Source organism: Tyto alba, unplaced genomic scaffold (assembly GCF_018691265.1).
Source record: "Tyto alba isolate M040663 unplaced genomic scaffold, T.alba_DEE_v4.0 Super-Scaffold_28, whole genome shotgun sequence".
In the NCBI taxonomy this organism is placed as follows: Eukaryota; Metazoa; Chordata; class Aves; order Strigiformes; family Tytonidae; genus Tyto; species Tyto alba.
In genome coordinates, this window is record NW_024881302.1 from 192,392 (window position 1) to 210,911 (window position 18,520).

The 18,520-nt window shown below is 37.4% G+C and overlaps 1 protein-coding gene across 4 annotated transcripts in view; it reads right to left on the reverse strand.

Annotated features, from left to right (window-relative positions):
• Window positions 1-18,257, reverse strand: part of PDPK1 (3-phosphoinositide dependent protein kinase 1) — a 33,226-nt gene extending 14,969 nt beyond the window's left edge. The window contains exons 1-5 of one of the 4 annotated variants that reach the window (XM_042798939.1): window positions 18,128-18,239; window positions 16,686-16,774; window positions 4,068-4,337; window positions 1,449-1,491; window positions 1,117-1,254 (exon numbers count right to left, since the gene is read on the reverse strand). In XM_042798939.1, the coding sequence (XP_042654873.1) occupies window positions 1,117-1,254; window positions 1,449-1,491; window positions 4,068-4,337; window positions 16,686-16,688 (454 nt within the window). In that variant the 5' untranslated portion in view covers window positions 16,689-16,774; window positions 18,128-18,239. Of the gene's footprint in view, window positions 1-1,116; window positions 1,255-1,448; window positions 1,492-4,067; window positions 4,338-9,808; window positions 9,840-14,795; window positions 14,814-16,685; window positions 16,775-18,127 lie in introns of those variants that run through there. The other 3 variants (XM_032987563.2, XM_042798940.1, XM_032987562.2) reach the window with 3 other exon arrangements.
• Between the last annotated feature and the right edge of the window lie 263 nt (window positions 18,258-18,520).

Sequence of the window (18,520 nt, forward strand, 5' to 3'; positions counted from 1 at the left end):
TAATATATTAACAACCTAGGACAAAGGTCCCACTTTCTTAGCATAGCAAAGACTACTACCCTACATAAAGGGTTACATATGTACTTTTTCCAGTCACCTGAATAATTAATTTAAACTTGTATACATAATTGCCCTCAAAGAGAACTTAGCCATAACTAGCATTCAACCTAAATTTAAGATTACCCCATCACCTGAAAAGTTCCAAAGTCAGCCCAGTGTTCAATGAGCAAATGTTTACATTACAAAAGAGAACCCCTGTAAGTTCTGATAGTGCATGCATGTAGATATGTACACACAAATTATATAGGGCCTGCCTGCACTACTAGCATCCTCTGTGAAAAACACAGCTACCTACTGACCCCAGAAATAAACTGATCTATCCTTTTACCCTTGGCATGGCCAATTTGAATCAATAAGTTTAGGAGGAAATTCACATGATTAACATTTTCTTCACCAGAACAACCACCACAACAAAAAAAAAAAAGACTGCAAATCAGTGAGTTTTCAAGATGAAACTGCACTTTGCAATTACTGCTAGAGAAAACACTTGGGAAACAATGGCCCAAACAGAAGAGCTTCAGCTTTCTATCATTCAGATTATTCTGTAAGTACTTTTACATAAGAGAAATTGTAAGAGATCTAATTGTTCAAATAAGAAACTGTTGTAAATACAGCTGGCTAGCCTTATTTTAAACACAGGAATTGTGGCATTTACTGTACATATCAGAAACAAAACATTTCTAAAACATTTCTCATATACCTCCCAGTTGTTTTGTTTGGGTTTTTTTTTGTTTTTTTGGGGGGTTTTTTAATTACCTTAAACTTAGATTGTTGCAAGTCACATTTCAGCATTTACCACATGGACAGCATAAGTTACTGTTTTATTCATCTCCCCTGTCCCACAAGTCACCCACTCCTCTGAGGTAGAACATTCATTCTATTTGCTTAATTGCTATTAAAAGCATGACTGCAAAAATTGCATTGTAAACATTAGGATATTTTAAATACCTCAAGTTATTTTCATCATTCCTGTTAGACAATGTTTCAAAGGAACCAAAACTGGGTATTGTTACTTTTAAGAAAGTGTTACAGAAAGTTTTAAAATGCAAAGGATACATAGTTTTTCATCATCCTGAAAGGTAAAGTAGAGTTTCACAAAAAAAGGGTGATCCAGGCGGGACATTACATCTCTTTCTCGTGTCACATATGGCACCTTATTTTCTTTTATGATATGACGTTTCTCTAGAATTTTAACTTAATGAAAAAAAAAGAGAGTAAAAATGCAGGAGGTACAAACAAATGAAGTTCAACTAAGTAATCTGGGGTTTTTTTGGTTAGATAAAATTATCATAAAACCACCAATTCTGCCTTTTGAACAAGTGTTTTGTAACAGGACTACATTGATATTGCATTTTTAGAATGTTCACGTTGAAGGAGTCAATACTTACTGGCATATTCTCTAGAACTTGCCAATTCTCGAGCCAAGACAACCTGTTGCCAGAGGAGAGAAAATATATTGTAACCATTCATTAAAGACATGCACTGACATTGGTTTTGATCTTCCAGTATGTATTTAGAATAATGATTGTCCAAAATAAGCTCTCACAACTGCAGTTAGCAAAATATTTAAGCATATTATGCTAACTTGAGCAAGACCTCTGCAGAAATATGTTCAGCATAACAATGTTTTGCTGAAAGACTTGTACACCTGACTGGGTAATCACTGATTTACTTTTTTTTTTTTTCTCCCCACAGTAATTCCGAAGATTGTAACGTAAGTCACAGAAAATTGCTGAATTTTCTTAAAGGGGGAAAAACAGAACAAGTGCATTGAAGAATATTTACAAAAATCTGTCACAGTACTTTTTCTTAACAATGGCAAAGACTGAAAGATAAATTTTACCTGAAAGATCAAAAGTAAGAAGTGAGACAGGGCTTTCAACTATTTACAGTTTGTTAGGGAAAAGATTTAAAGAAAGGGAATGAGATTTCCAGTTAGTATAAATAAGGCATAAAGCTTCAGGCAAGCAGTTCTACATTTATAAAGAGAAAAGCTTTTGGAGGAACACAAATTAAAGCTCATCTTCAAGAAAGAACTTCTATAAAAGCCAACTTAAGAGAACCTGAAAAGTCCTCTGGCATGAACTTGAGCAATAACCTTGTAACAATAAATGACTACAGTTTGTGTTTTTTTCATTTTAGGCTTATATCCATTCTAATGCTTTACTAGAATCAAAACATTAATACTAATTTTCTATTTTTTTTTTAATCACTGCACCAGGCTTTCTTCTAATCCACTTCTCATTATATTCTAACCCCTTGCAAAATCAATTATAACAGAATACTCCAAAATATTACATACACCTAATACTTAGTGTTAGGCATTTAGGAAAAAGAGCTTCTAAATAAGGCACCTTTTCAGGTGAAAGTAGTGCTTGCAGTTACACTCCTTCAGTATTAGAAAACTGAAATCTCAGTTCATTAGTAAGGGGTACCTGTAATTTTCTAAAGTTCATCCTCTACAAGCACACTGAAGTTCACAGTATTTGATCAATGAAAATTTCCACTAGAAACAACCAGTCTGTTACAAGCTCCATCTCTACAGAAGGAATTTGAGACCCTTCTGTGTACACAAGTAACTTTAAAGCTGTGCAATCCAATAAGAATGTCCTTATATTTTCTAATTTTTGTTGACAGGTTTCATCAATTATGTCTACCATTAAAGCTACTGAAAGCAGGTCACTTTAAAAGTCAGTTGTTAAATAAATACTCAGATATATAGCATTAACTTTCTGCACCTTGGAAATTGATACTTCCACATTTTCATAAAACAATTCAGTACCATCAGTAAAACAAAAATCCAATAGGCAATCTTGCCTATATATATACACACACAGTCCACAGTCAGACAGCAGAAGTGATCAACTGACACAGATGAAAAATATAACTTGGTTAATAACTCTCAAACTTGATTTAAACTGTACCACTCCAAAAACTGACTCTCCTACAGTCCTGCAAGGTATTGAATTTTTTACCATTAAATTTCAGATGTACTACCCACATACTTATATTGATATTGAGCAGCTGTGTTCTAAGTACACAGTACTGAATATTTACCTCCTAGCATGAATACTCGGGTACCCTCAAGTCTCTTCCACACTGAACAAATCTGAGTATACAATATATCCTAATTTCCAAACCAATAATCCACAAAAAAACCCAAACAATAGAAGCAGAACAAAAAAGCCCACAGAGGTACATGTTAACATCATGTTTCTGCTATCAGGGGCCTGAATCTTATCCACCCTATGGAAAGAAGTAATGTCAATAAGGAATATAAATTCTATAGAAAGGAATTAAACCTTAAGATAGGTAGAATATATAAATAAAATATATAAATGTGTAAATTGCAAATTCAGACAACAGCAAGGCAAGAAACATCTCAAAATGCAGGAAGGTGAGATAAGAAGAGCAGAGAACCCTCAACAGAGGATACAAAGCAGAAATAATTGGCAGACATAACGGCCAAGCCCAACTCTAAACCTGAACAAATACTTCAGACAGACAGCGATTAAAGATTAAGTCTGCATTTAAGAACCGGTTTTGGTCAGACACCCATACTTCCTTAGAGCTAAGATGTAGATGAAACCAAGGGGGTGGAAAAAAAGAAATATGTACCAGCCGTATAGAAGGAGGTGAACAGGACAACATGCCTACCCAGACATGAGAATTGTAATTCTGCCACCACATAACCAATATTATTCTGAGAGGAGCTTGAAGCAGTCTACTACGCAAGTAGATTTTCATTAGTTTAAAAGAGCAGTACAGCAACCAGGAGGTCCTGCACCTGTGTAACTGTTGCTATTAAACATGGGTAGAAGAACAGTTACAGCTGCAGAAGAAAGTCCCACAAAATTACAGAATGCTCTGAAGAAAAGTCCCACGAGGCCATATCATGTGTATCTCTGCTGAATTTGAAATAGAGCAATTAAATATCAGAAATATTACTTGCACAACAAATTCTGAAGTTTAAGGTATCTGGCACTTTTTATAGGAAGTAAAGTTACCGTTGAAAAAGATCCTTCACCCAGAATTTTCCCAAATTTGAAGTCATCAGGTCGTTTCTTTCGAGGCTGTGGAGGCTGTTGTCCTGTATGTTGCTGCAAGGAGTTTGAACTAGATCTTGATTCAGCTGCAGTGCCCTCCATGTTAGATCCCTGTCTGCTGCCACAGGTGGAAATGACAGACGGAGTGCTGGAATCTGCTTGGTTCCTCACCATTGATGGGGATGAACAGGAGCATAACACCACACTGGACTGAATTGGAACAGCATCATACTGAAAAGAGAAATTAAAACCATTATTCCCACACCTTTAAATAATTACCACACGTATCTGTACTTTATTTCCATGTTAACATCTCAAAGTCCTATTTGAAAGGGTTACCATTAATATGTCTTTAGGAGGGAATGTTAGTATTTATTTTGGAAATGGCAGCTCTTGATTTGTGAAACAACTCTGCTTAGGTCATACTGAGCATACAAATGTAGCCATATGCTTCTTTCCAAGAAAAAAAAAAATGCTCCCTAACACCAAGGTATCAAATTTCACAGTATATTCTCCTACAAATAACATGATCTTTAAACTTTATCTCATGCTTAGAGACAGAACTGTCTGTCCAATCTTAAAACTTAGTAGTTTTCCTGAAACTAGAAGAATTATCTAGTTATGCAACTAATACCTGTATTTACAAGTAACAATAGAGACCCAAGTTACAATGAACTGTAAATGAACAAGGTAAAGCATGAAAACTGTAATGGAGACAAAGGATACATTCGTAAATTTTTACTTGGAAACTCACTTTCTCAAACAGTACTTAATACACATTGGGGAAGGACAGGAAGAAGAGAGACAACATCATACAAAAGGCAGATCAGCTGAAGGCTTTAATAATTAGCAATATCTAATACTTTTTTTTGAAGAATGCTCTGGTCTGTATCCTTTTAAAGTAAGGGAGATCATACTCTTTAAATTGTACATATGGCCACAAAAAGACATCCTAATTCCAAAACAAAGAGCCGGATATAGCCCAGAAAACATCAAGTACAAGAAGACACGTTCAAAATACTGACTCTTGTAATACAGAAGGCAAATCATCATTTGGTACCCTCTATCAATTTTTCCCAAGTAAGACCAAGGAAACTTGTCAAGCTGCTTTCCCTCCCTGTTGGCAATATACCTCCATTAGTCTGTCAGGTGTCTGCTTCAAGTGTTCTACTTGAAACTGGCCAGAAAACACAGACAACAGGACAGCTCTGCTGAACTACTTGTGACAGTAAAAACTGAAATGGTGTGCAGAGGGAATATTTAAGAAAATTAACACCGTGTCCGAACATTATTTTTAAATCTCGGTATTCTAACCTATGTCCAGCAGAACGAAACAACAACTTAATGAAAACCTCCCAACCTCAAAAGAGATTATACAAACCTGACCTAGTCTGTAACATATCTCATGTCAATATTCAAATAAACATTGCTTCTGACAAAAAGAATTTCTCATTAACTTCAATTTGATTCTGAACAATTCTCTGCATTTCTATCAAAAACCACTTTAAAAGGGAATTGGGCTTGAGTTCAATCATGCATATGGGCTTAAAGCACCTAGCTCCCAAATTAGCAAATTACTCACTTGGCTGTGCTCTATGCAGTAGGGAAAAGCAGCCTTTATTTACAGCTAAACTTCTTTCCAAAATAAGATACAATTCAGAAATACACTCTACTTATACATTTAGTCGAATTACAGAACAATGACAAACATTTCTAAGCATGAAAACATACACTTTCTAAATCGAGACGAAGGTCAGAAGGTCAAAGGAGTACAGCTAAGACACATCATTTTTTCTACTCTTCATAATTGATACATAAATATCAATTCCCACAAGATTGAAAAGTAACTATTACTAAGCAACTATTTTAAACAATATCTTTAAAGAAGCATAGGGGAAGATTCTCTTTCCAATCTGAGTTCAGACTACTTGCTCCAGGATCTCTATTGCTCCTTAGGGATTTTTTAAAGAACTACGTCTACACCAACAGAGCAGTAGATCAAGAACAGGTAACAGCTTCTTTCATTGGACCTTTGTCAGAACTTTTGTGATACACCAGCAACTGATGATGAATCTGCCTATAATGACAGCTATTTGGTATATTTTGTACAGCTTTTGTGAGGACAAAAGTGGGGCGAGGCTAGGGGAAGACTTGAAGACTGGTGAGAGAATTCTGCTTTTTGAAAAGTTCACTAGGTCCCCCAGAGAGCAGTATATGCCACTACTCAGAATCAGTTATGCAGCATCCTTCCCTTTGAAGAGAAGAAAGCATATTGATGCTATTATTATGAAAACAGCACATACACATTGAAGTATGTGTGCTGCAGGTAACAGTTCCTTTCATGCCTTCTACGCAGATATTTTAGCTGACACCTTCCCAAAACTAGTTATTGTCCCTAACATCCTCATAGAACAGCTGAATCCCCTTTTCTTGGGACAGCTACTCAAACAGCAGCCTGTATAAAGATACACAGTAGCTACATTTAAAACACAGATGTACTCTTTCTTATCAAGAGTGCAGGAAAGCTGGCAAGCATGACTGCTCAACAACTGAACTGATGCCTATATAAGAAACATTCCATTAATTGAAATATAGTAAATAAAAGCATGCACGCAGACTAAATATTAGTATTTAAATGATGAAGTGGCTCCAGTGAGGCTATTCTAGAGCAGCTAAAGGTTTACTGGTAAATAAAGCAGCAGCATTGTGGGGAATCTGATTAGATCCTGCAGCTAGCAAGATCACCTTGAAAAAACAAACAAGAAAAAACAAAACAAAACAAAACAAAAAACAAACACACCCCAAAAGCACCAGAGAGCACTGAGAGAAAGTGGGAGAAAGGTTTGGATGCCGACTATTTCCTTGCACAGTATCTGAAACTAAGTCACTATGAATATCAAGTATAGAAAAATCCTAAGGGGAAAAGAGACAGGAGTAAAGGACTTTGTAGGAAAATAAGGTTATTTCCAGCCAAGGTATAACGTCAATTAGTCCCCTGACTTTTTCAAAGGAAAGTCAAGATTAAGAACAAGGACAGAATAAGATGCAATAAATTTAAAATATCAGTTACCTAAAAAAAAATGACAGATCCATGCAACTAGGTATGTTGCACCTGAACATTTATATAAATGGTCACTCCTACACTTGTCTTTCCACACTCCACATTCTTGTTTAGTATTTTGTGTCCTGTATTATTTACCCTCTCAGTTTTATCTTGAAAGGCTCCAAAAAACATGTCTGCAAAGACTATACATATTTCTACAAGACTATACATATTTCTACATATATGGCTTCATGCATGCCAGAGACAGAATACAGGCTAGCTCGTCCAGTCTAACTTAATACAGCCACTCTTCTGCAAAAATCAGATTTAAGATTTTGCTTCTGCTATACACAGACTCTTTTAGTGAGATATTAAGTCGACCACTGAAGAATTTAAAAACCTTCTAAAACTGCGCCTGCAGTTCTCAGAAGCTTGAGGATGCTCTCCTTCCAGCAATTATCAATATTTTTCAGCTGGCAAGACACCAAAAGCACAAGACCCTCACAGAGTGACAGACTTACCTACTGCATGTCATGGATCACCATGGACAACACTGATAACCACTGATCTAATAATTCTATCTCTGCTTTTAAAAACTGGTCTCTAACACTACCTACTTTCCCAAGATCTTAAGGGTGTTATTTCTAATTCACTTCCGTATAGAAATTGTTTCCTCCTTAGCGCAACTGAGTTTGAAAACCTAATAAAGAAGAAAATAACAAATCTGCTGAACATAAGTGGAATTATAGATCAGACCTATCAAAATCTTCATTAGCTAATTTTCACCAAATCACTAGAAACAAGCTTCCTTTTATTTACATGTCATGTGAAGTAAGTCCTAATTATCATTCATTTCTAGCTTTCAGTCAAGAGGGGAAAAAAGTTTTAAGAGAAAACTTAAATCAATGCAGAAAGCCTGCTAGGTATCACTACATTCTTCCTTTTATACATTCCTCGCTCCCCTTTGTATGAAAAGCCAGTCACAGACAAAGGTCCCAGCTATCTAAAAGGGCCTATACCTTTTGGAATCCTTTTTGTAATTCAGCATTTTGACAACAGCAGTACCACTACAACTTTTAATATATCTAAGCACATGGTACACATCAAATAAATAGCACACTGCTCTAAAGCAAGTATAGTCACAACAACTGTATCTCTACTAACTTTTTCCCTCCACAAAATCTGCAACACTACTTTGCTGATACAGTTCTATCAAGACTAACAGCAGCAAAAAATACTTAGAGACTGGGCCTTCTGAAGCTTCCAGTACCTTTTACTCCTATCCTAACTGACATGACAATGAACCCTGAAGATGACTGGGAGTATCTTTGCTACCACTGAAACTCTACTAACAAAATCTCATTTCTGTTACAAAGAAAGTCAGCGTGACTAGGGTTCTAACCTATCACTTGTCTGATAACACCAAGTCTAACTGCTGACTGTATTACTGAATCTCTACCTGCATTAAAACGTAGGGCAGACATGATCAGAAAAGCTCTTCCATCCACTCACCTATAAGGACAATTTTTTTGAAAGCAAACCTTGCTAAGAGAAAGCATTATTTACACAAAGCAACAAGAGCTCTACACCTCAACTGGTATATTTGTTTTGATCATAAACAATGCTTGATGAGACTGTATAAAGTAGAACATTGGCACAACCCTCTTATGTATGTTTTTTAGGGTAAACTCTTTTACAAGTCTAATAAATGAAATACGCAGATAAACATCAATAAAGCATTTAACCTGGCATCATATAACATCTGAAATATAGCATACTGTTGAGGAAAATGAATACAGGACATATTTTATGTAAAACTGGTTAAATTATTAAACAACTTGTAATTAAGAGTCATCCCCAAACAAGGATCTCTTCCAGTTCACACCTGGATTGGCTCTCAAACCAAAGAGGCTGAAAAAAAAAGAACAACTGCATAAATCTAAAGACTGAAAAAAAATAAATAAAAATGCACACACAATTTGGCAAAAAAGCGTATCTCTTAAAGCAATCTACAGCTTTTGGTAAATCAGACAAACTGTGAGACCTTACTTTTGTTTCTACCAAAACATTACTACAAATTAAAATATGGTCCAAGAACATAGGCATAATGGCGGGAAACAAGTGGACAAATAACTTCAGCTAGACCATACCTGAATATATGGAACTAGAAAACATCAGCTAGGAGAAGCAAAGTCTTACTGCTGCTAGTACTGTGCAAATATTAAGGAGAAAACCAAAACAAACCAGTTTCAGGGGAAAATCAAGACCATGAACTCCTGGAAAAATATGTAATCATCTGACTAGATTAAGATGCTGAAATACGTTATTAAATAATCTGGCTGTTTTAGCCTTGTGGTATCAGAGAATACACAACTAAAAATTAGAATCACCTGCAATTCAGTGCAGGTCATAGTGGATATAAGAATGGTGTATGCCGTAAGAGTAAATGATGATAAGTTCACAGATATGTTCACTATCATGAAGATAAACAATACAAATATTTATGACCTACGTAAACAAAGTCTGCTTAAGAAATTATTGCATTTGGAAAGCAACACAGCATCACTCTAGGATATCTGAATTAATCTTTTCACTTGCAAATGGAATTTGAGAGACTTTCAAAACAGATACTATGTGATACAGTGTAAGATACCCTCACCAGCTCTCCCAGCGTCCAATCACAGCTTTTATGACATAGCCAAACAGAGACCTCTGATACAGAAACAGGAAGATCTTCCAAAATCTATGAATCAAAGATTCAACGTACAGATTAATGAATTTGTCTTCATGTAAAAATACGGAGTCCATCTATTTATCTGTGCAATTAAGGAGGAATAAAGACCTTTATTTCACATTGAGAGAAGGTAATCACTTTCATTGGACAGGTGCTTTGTAGGTTAAGAGATAAAGCTGACTTGCTACTATTTATTGGTACTATGATTCTGCTAAAGGCAGTTTAAGTTAGACAGACTTGGTTTGAGAGGTTTTGCAAATTATTTTGATATTGTCATACAAGCCAAAAAATTCTGAAATTCAAATTTATTTTGTATTGTTTATAATTTAAACATTGCTAACATGGGGTCTCCTAAGGATTTATCTGCAAAATGCTAAGTGAAATAATGAACAGCTATCTTTAATATATTCTTTCCATGGCACACTAGTGTTTCAGAAGATTGACAAAAATACAGCTACTGCACCTGACACACATCTTTTATCTGAAAAAGAGCATAAGAAGGGGCAATTAACAGATATTATGTACAGCTTTCCCATTGGCCTCCTCCCCCCTCATACCCCGCAATGAAAACATATACCTTCTCCAGGTTCACCAATACCTATTTGTGACAGCCTCCACTTCAAAGGCTAGAGTGCAACACATCCAGGAAGTTCCAGCATATTCCAAAAGAAAAAAAGCAACTCATCAGGTCAGACACTAAAATGGGCCTAAATATAGGTCCTCAAGCTACTCCTCACAGTACCTAAAAAGAGAACGCAGGCAAAATCAGGGTAGCTCAGCTACAAGAAAGGTAAATTAAGATACAAAGAAACACTGACTCAGGATAACAAAATCCAACCGAAAGCATCACCTTCCAGTGCAGAGAGCTCAGTACAGGTAGCACTTCCCATTATACACCAATCCCATCCAGGAGTGGTTTGCAGGAAGCGTAATGCTTATCATGCAATCCCTATCAATATTCAACACCAGTTTTCCTTTCATAAACTCTGTATGCTGCTACACCAGAGTGACTGCCATGAATGAAGGCAATCCAGAACAGTAACAGATGGTGTGCTTTCATAAACTGCAGCAAACATTTCAATTCTCATACCTTATACACTCATGTCTCTACGCTCTGGACTTCTGTCTAAAAACAGACTGTCAGACTTTCTGCTAAGTGACCAACAGCAACCAACTGTACATATGCATGTGTATAGAGAGAAACAATACACTACATAATTTATGGAACTCCATTGCATGCCAGTTTCCATTTATATATGCTTAGAAGTTTGCCAGTTAATTTAAATAATTTAATAATACATGTATTTGCCAATATTATTGTTACCTTCAAGGAATTAAAACATTTGCCTAAAGAAAAATAAAAAAATCCCTTCATATGCTTAAAGTGTCATTAGATGCTGTCAGACTGTTTTATGATAACACAAAATCAAGCATGTAATGAGCATAACAAAACTCAGATTAAGCCAAGCCTTGGCAGTACTTCTGAATGCACTGACCAACTAGTAAACTGTTCATCCACCTGACAGGTTGGGTTTGACATGCAAGTACATACAGACATATTTAAAAAAAAAAAAAAAATCAAAACACCACAGTACTTAAGAGGAATTTAGAAATATACTCTGCTCACACTTTCAGCCTGACAGCAGATTATATATCTTGCCAATCAGGAAGGAATACCACTAGACCAGAACAATAAGGCAATCTGACTTACAAGCATGCTTTCAGGTTCTGAAATCTGAGGAAAAAAATGCCAAAGGCTTTAAAGAACCATACTCAACATTACATCACTGAAAATAAGGAATATATTAAAGAAAAATATTGTAACTGAATACTACATTGGCAAATACCTAGTCTTCTCTGGGATGAAAACATTAAGTCATCCTTTAATGACTTATCTCTGTGCAGCAGAGAGTGTAAAACGTAATGCTAAAAAACCTAGTAAAAAAAACCCCTAATCTATAGGGATGATATTAAGGGATTTTTTTAAAAAATCTCTTGTTTTTTAGGTACCACACAAAGCAGTTAAACAAGCTGGTTAATTTTCAAGATATTACAAGAAGTGAAGATCATACTGAAAGACATATCTTGTTCAATTTTTCACTTATTAAAAACAGTACTAGGTTACAAAGATGCCAGAGATATTTCCCTGGGACAACAGGATGTTTTTTTTTATACAGAGATGTTCTTTGAAGATCAGAGTAAGACATTTTCTTTAAAATGCAGTACACAAACCCTACTTCAAGTATTAGTTATTTGTAGATATTAAAAAAGCATTAACATCAAACATTAATCTTATGTAGAACAGCGGTTCGCATTTATGTTGTGTAGAGCTGCATCAGCACTCTCAAACCTCGTCATCAAATGATATGCAAAGATTACTGCAGAGAACTTAAAATCTAGCTCATAACCCAACAAATTGCCCATCAACTCTTGAAGAAACTTACCATTACAATCAGCAAAACAGTCTGAAGCCAAAGAATTTGTCAAAATCTATACTTTGATAAAGGTTCATAAATGGCTACTGATTACTACATTTAAAAGAACAGACTGAAATCTCATATTTCAATTATAAAAGCTATTTTAACACAACTTTGTTTTGCAAAAGAATCTGAAGTCATACAATATCGGGAGTGAAAATTTTTAACCTCAGAAGCTGCCACATGAAAAAAATCTGTTGCTTAGACCATTTTTATGAATAAACCATGAAAATTTCAAAAGCATTCAGTTGTATAAAGGGAGGATTTTTTTGTTGTTTAAACAGACTGCTATGCTAACTGATAAAAGAAGTCTAGGCTCTGACCCACCAAAACAACTATGCTCACTTTCATGTAAAGTGTCATTTGAAACCTCTCACATGCTAAAAGGTAAGCATTCATCGAAGCACTGCATAACTGTTTCCAAAAAAACAAAACAAACAAAAAAAACCCCACACCCTTAAAGTATCTTGATGGAAATGACCATTATTTAAAAGAAAATAAAATTACTGTAAAAATAATGTCCTGGCAATACATTTCAAGATTAAAGATTTTAAGTGTTAATGGAAGGAGAAAGTTCAGAGCACATAATTCTTCAAAGACACTATTCTACCTAAAGTGGCTGGGACCTTTGCAACAGTGGGAAACAGAAGTATGAAAAGAATTCATGTTTATGTAGTCTGCTTGATATATTAACAGCCCTAATACAATTTAAAGAAAAATTACAGTAATATGAAGGTAATATTGGAAACAGTCGTAATAAATCATAATAAAATACAGTTATTATTTCAGAAGATATAGATAGATAGATATCTCTATATAAAACCCTGGATAAGCCTGACATAATTCCATGCTCTAATAACCTATGAGAATTTGATTAGTAAAATTACTTTACTCGGGGACTTTCCTTTGCATTACCATAAGGCACAAGTAGGTTGTTTAAAAAGATTCCAGTAACTAGTTGGAAGCTGTTTGCCTCATGTTTGAAATCAACTTTGGGAGATACAAGTCCTATCTTCAAAACATAAGAAGTTGTATTTTGAAGAAGTATCAAAATGAATTCATTTTTCTTCTTAAGCTTTCAGGATGTACATCCTCACAAAGATCATGGTATACAAAGAGGTGTTTTGAAGTTTGGGGAGACTTACTGTAGCGTTCATATAAAATTATTTCAAAACACAAGAAACAAAGTTAATCTGACACTCTACCTCCTTCATACCTGAACTGATCACCTACCACTAGTTCCTTACTTTATGCAGTAAATCTGTAACAGTTTATCCATGAATATGGTGGAAATAAGATTCATGTTATATCAACAAAAATATAACCAGCAGGATCAAGGATTTGGAAGCACAGAGAACACCTTTACATTGGTAGATTGTTTTGACTCTTCATTCAGGGAATAAAGGTACTTTATCCACAGAACTGATTTTGTTTCTACAGAAATCAATTTCTCACATACAGAGCAATGTTGACCCAAACATTTCAGTTAATGCAATTGCCTTTTTCTACATTTGATGACCTTACACATATGGCGGTATTTCCTGACACTAATTTCCAGGATTCTAATTCCAAATTCAGGCAAGGATTAAAGCCTGTATGAGCCTGCATATCAGGCAGTTACACTCTAACCTCCTCTACTGCTAAGCAAAGCACTTAAATTCCAAGCACCTTCAGGGACAGAGACTATTTAAGGCCTCCTTCCACCACCTCCCTCCCCCACCTCCAAGCCTCAAAACAGATCAGAAACAGGAAACCACAAAAAACTCTAAGAACCTAAAGTCAGCCTATGGCCCAAATAGCTATATATGTAAACAAGACATTGAGAATTCATTTCACACAAACAGATCCAGGCCAGCTCACAAGAAAACAAAAACCATCTGTAATCAGAATAGTCTAGATTACATTCTACACCATCAGTTATCTCATGAAGCACACCAATAGTTAAGAGGTGTTGCGCAGCATGGATGGGGGCTCATGCTAACAAACACAAAAGGACTTCCTATACTAGGCTACTTGCTTGGGTGAGGAGCAGAGACGCAGCCACATAGAGGTGGCAGTACGTAGATGGTGTGCACAGAAGTTGGGACAGCACAGTCATGAACTCTAAATTAAATTCCTGCAGGATTACTGAAGAACTGAACATCAAATTCAATACTTTCTTTTCAGAAGAATGTGCTAAATTAATCCTTGCAATTTTTCACCATAAAGAATTAGAGATTTGCCAGGTGAAGTATTTACAGCTTGTCTTTTAAAGCAAAAAGACAATCACAACTTCAATATTTAGTCACACAAACCAGTTATTTCCTACAGCACTGCTGAGTAGAATCCATGAGATGTGAAAATAAGGTTCTAGTCCAAACAGTTAACTTTGTACATGTTGTGTTCAGTCCTTTCATACACTTTAGTCAGGCCTTAGTAACTTTCCACAAGCTTACCTGCAAATAAGATGTCAGAAAGTAGGAAGGGAGAAAAATCAGCTCCTTCCCCTTTTTTGCTTCTTTATTACATATACATAACCTAACTTGGCCACCTGAAAAAAAAAAGACTTCCCATTTGAAATAACATTAATTCCTTGGCTTCATACAAATTCTTCAGGAAGCTCCAGCTGAGGAACTTGGAAAACGATTTTATCTTTCAAACAGCATTTTCTGAATCAAGTTTTGGATCTTCCCATATTAAAAAGTAATTTCTCACTTGCATAGTTTCTGATGACATAAATGTGCCAGTTCTACAGCAATCCATACAGCTTTTGTAGGAAAAAAAATAGATAAAATACAAGTTTACTGTAAAAAACAGGGATTACTAAAATACTTCACATCTTCATAGATCAAATATGTGCCAGTTTATTACTTTTTTCAGTCTAACAAAGTGAATGCACCCCTGGTTTCATGTCTTCTGTATCAAAATTCCTGCAAGTACTTCAATAGTCAACATCTCTTTCCAAGTTTTTCCTGAAATGCTGCCTTCTGACTGATCTGCTTTGTGGAAGTGAAATGAGCCCAAGTCTGCAGGGTGTCTTACAATGTTCAGCTACAGCAATCTACTTGTAATGTCTGTTTCATGTAACTCTTGAAATTCTACTTCTAGCACTATAAGTAATAGAACAATAACCCAAAGAATAATATGCTTTAAAAAAAAAAAAAAGTCTGCTCAAACAGTGGATTCATTGTTTAGTTGACATCACTATTATATTCAGATTATTCTCTGGATAGTCTTCTCTCCACTAGCTACACCAGCACATCCAATGCTAGAAATATGAATGCATATAAAATTGCTCCTCTTAAGGAGCATTCAATTTTTTCACCTTTGAGCACCTTCTCAATATCTATATCTTTTACTATTTTCTATTCCTGCAGCCAGCTTTGTAAGAGATCTACAGAATACTTACCCAGTTAAAAGCTTATGCATGAGTGACAAAGACTAGTCATACTCTTATGCTGAAAACCGAGAAGAGAATATTAAGCAGATAGGTATGTAGGGAAAAACCTTCAAGCCTGCCTGAAAGTTTTATACCTACAACTAACTACAAAAAGGCCTCTTACCATAGCCTAGTCTAATTCCTAGCATAGATGTAGAACTTACTGTGTTAAGAACTCAGTTCTTTGAAAAGTATATTTATACTAGCTCCACAGGGGAAGAAAAAGAGATAGCAGTTTTGTTCAGACATATCTGTGACTATACTAAAGGTTTTATCAGGTCAGAAACACTGGTAGAATCTAATAATTGCTAGAGTAGCTAAACCTTCCAGTGAAGGTGTTGCTGAACATTAAGATGTAAATAACTATTCTTTGAGACTCTTCCTTTTGAGAGGAAGAGCACTTCTTAATATGACACCCAATATGCTTGCAATGAAGGCATTAATAGCAAATAACTAAGAGCAGACTCACATCTGCAACTAAAGCAGCACCAAAGTTGTTTCCTTCTTAAAAGTGCAATTCTCTCCCTGGTACCACGTCTTCAGAAAATAATAGAATGCTTCAGGAATTACCCACACACACATGAATACAAAAATTAACTGTTTTGGCAGAAGAATGCTGGAATATTCTTTTCAAAGTTATGCTCTATTCTACACACACACACACACATTGACTTTTGCATTTACAGTAAAATAATCACAGAACTCAATGCCATTAATTCCATCACACAAACATTAACAGTAACTTTCTCAGTCTCAAAAATACTGGATTTTCCATATTTTGTATAATCTGAATTACAAAAAAATTAGCTGAATCAAGCCACGTCTATCTGCTACTACCAGTCAGTACACTCATCTGACCAGAGAAATATTAAACAGGATGGAAGAGAAGTAATTAAAAATAAATTACCATGAAAAAATATTTTAGTTTTAACAAAAATGGTTGTCATCTTTGTTCTTCATTCATTATCTCTGTACATTTCTCTTACAGACAGGGACCTAAACCATATATAGAAGAGAAAAAGAAATTAAAGTGTTTTGGAGAGAAAAACCTGGACAGATAAGCAACAAGTAAGGCCAAAAGCACAAAGGTAAGGACACTCCCTATTCAAAAAAGTCCAACAGAAGTTATCTCTGATGCTGAGAAGCAGCCATACTGAGCTCTATCAAGTGTCAGGAAAGAAAACTAATTCTTTTAATAATCAAACATTGCTTTATTTCATAATCCTCAACACAGTATTTCATGTCCTCCCCTGTAGAGCTATTCCATATAATCTTGTCTTCAGTCAACAAATATGATTATGTGTAACACCCTAATGAAAAAAGCACTGAGCATGAAGAGGAGAGCATACTGAAACAAGACTTCAAGACTCAACACAGCTATGCCAGTCCCCATGCAGAAGATCCTCCTTAGCCAATTCCAACTGATGAAAAAGTGTTACGTGCTGCAGAGTGAAGCTTGGCAGCTTACAACCAATAGAAAGAACATAAGACCCAAAAGCATAGCAACATGCACACAAGGATAAGGAACATAACACTTCCAATTAGTTACACTGACAACAATGAAAGCTGGTAGTTATTTTTGTAAAAACCAGTCTTTTCATAAGGGAATTTCTACACCAACTAAACTGTATAATCTACAATGCAAACTAAAATTTACCATTACCACTTCTGTGTACCAGCTACAACTCCATCTTACATAAGTCTGTGCTCACTAAACGTTGGTTTTACGCTGTCAGACTAACATAAACAACTGTGTTCGAAACGACATCCTATTACGACCCTCACGGTCTTCCTCACGCGTTTATTTCCACTACGAAAGAAATCGATCACAGAGTAACAGGTGGCTTCCCCAGGGCAGCAGCGCCGCCTCTCCCGGTGGGAGACGGCCCGGCAAAGCCACACCAACGCCCCGTACCCGGAACCAAGAACAAAGCTCCGAGGGAGGCCGCGGGGCGGCCGCTTCAGCCTCGGCCCCAGCCTCTCCTCCTCCCGCTGACGGGCCGAGCTCGGGGCGCCCGCCGCCGCGCTCACCCCGCGCCTCAGGGCCCTACCGGCACCTGGGGCGGGAGCGGGGCCCTCCCGCGAGGCCCGCCGCGACCCAGGAGGCGAGGGACGAACGAGGACCGGGCGCAGCTCTCGCCCGGCCGCCCTCCCCGTCCGAGCGGGCGGCAAGCGGCGGAGCCGCCCACGAAACCCCACCGCGACCCCGTCGCCCGGCAGCGTGCAGGGCACGGGTGGCCAGCCCCTGACGGGCCGGCCCCGGTATCCGGGCCTACTTCTTCTCCAAGCGCACCGCGGCCGCCGGCAGCCCCGGGCCCCCGCAGCGCCGGCCCCGCAGCCCGGACTCACTAGGTGGCTGCTGGTGCTGGCCATGGGCCCCGCCCGGCCGGCGCAGCCCGCGCTCCGGTCGCCCTTTAAGATCCCAGCGCACGGCCGCCGAGCCCGAGCCAATGGGGCGCCCGCATCCTCCGCTCGTGACGTCACCCACAACAATACCCCCCCCCTCCGTGGGCAGGACTTCCGTACAGTCCGCTCGCTCATTGGTGACGCCATCTGCTATTCACGTGCGAGCCCGGACGGAGAGTCCCCGTCAGCCTCGGCGTCCCCAGGCAAGGCGGGCATGCGCAGTCGTAGGGGTGACGCTACCGGCTCCAGTTCCTGTCAGGAGGCTGAGCGGGGTGAGGGCGGAAGAAGGGCAAGGCATCCTGGCAACGCGGCCTCCCCAGCCCCCGCCTCGCGCTC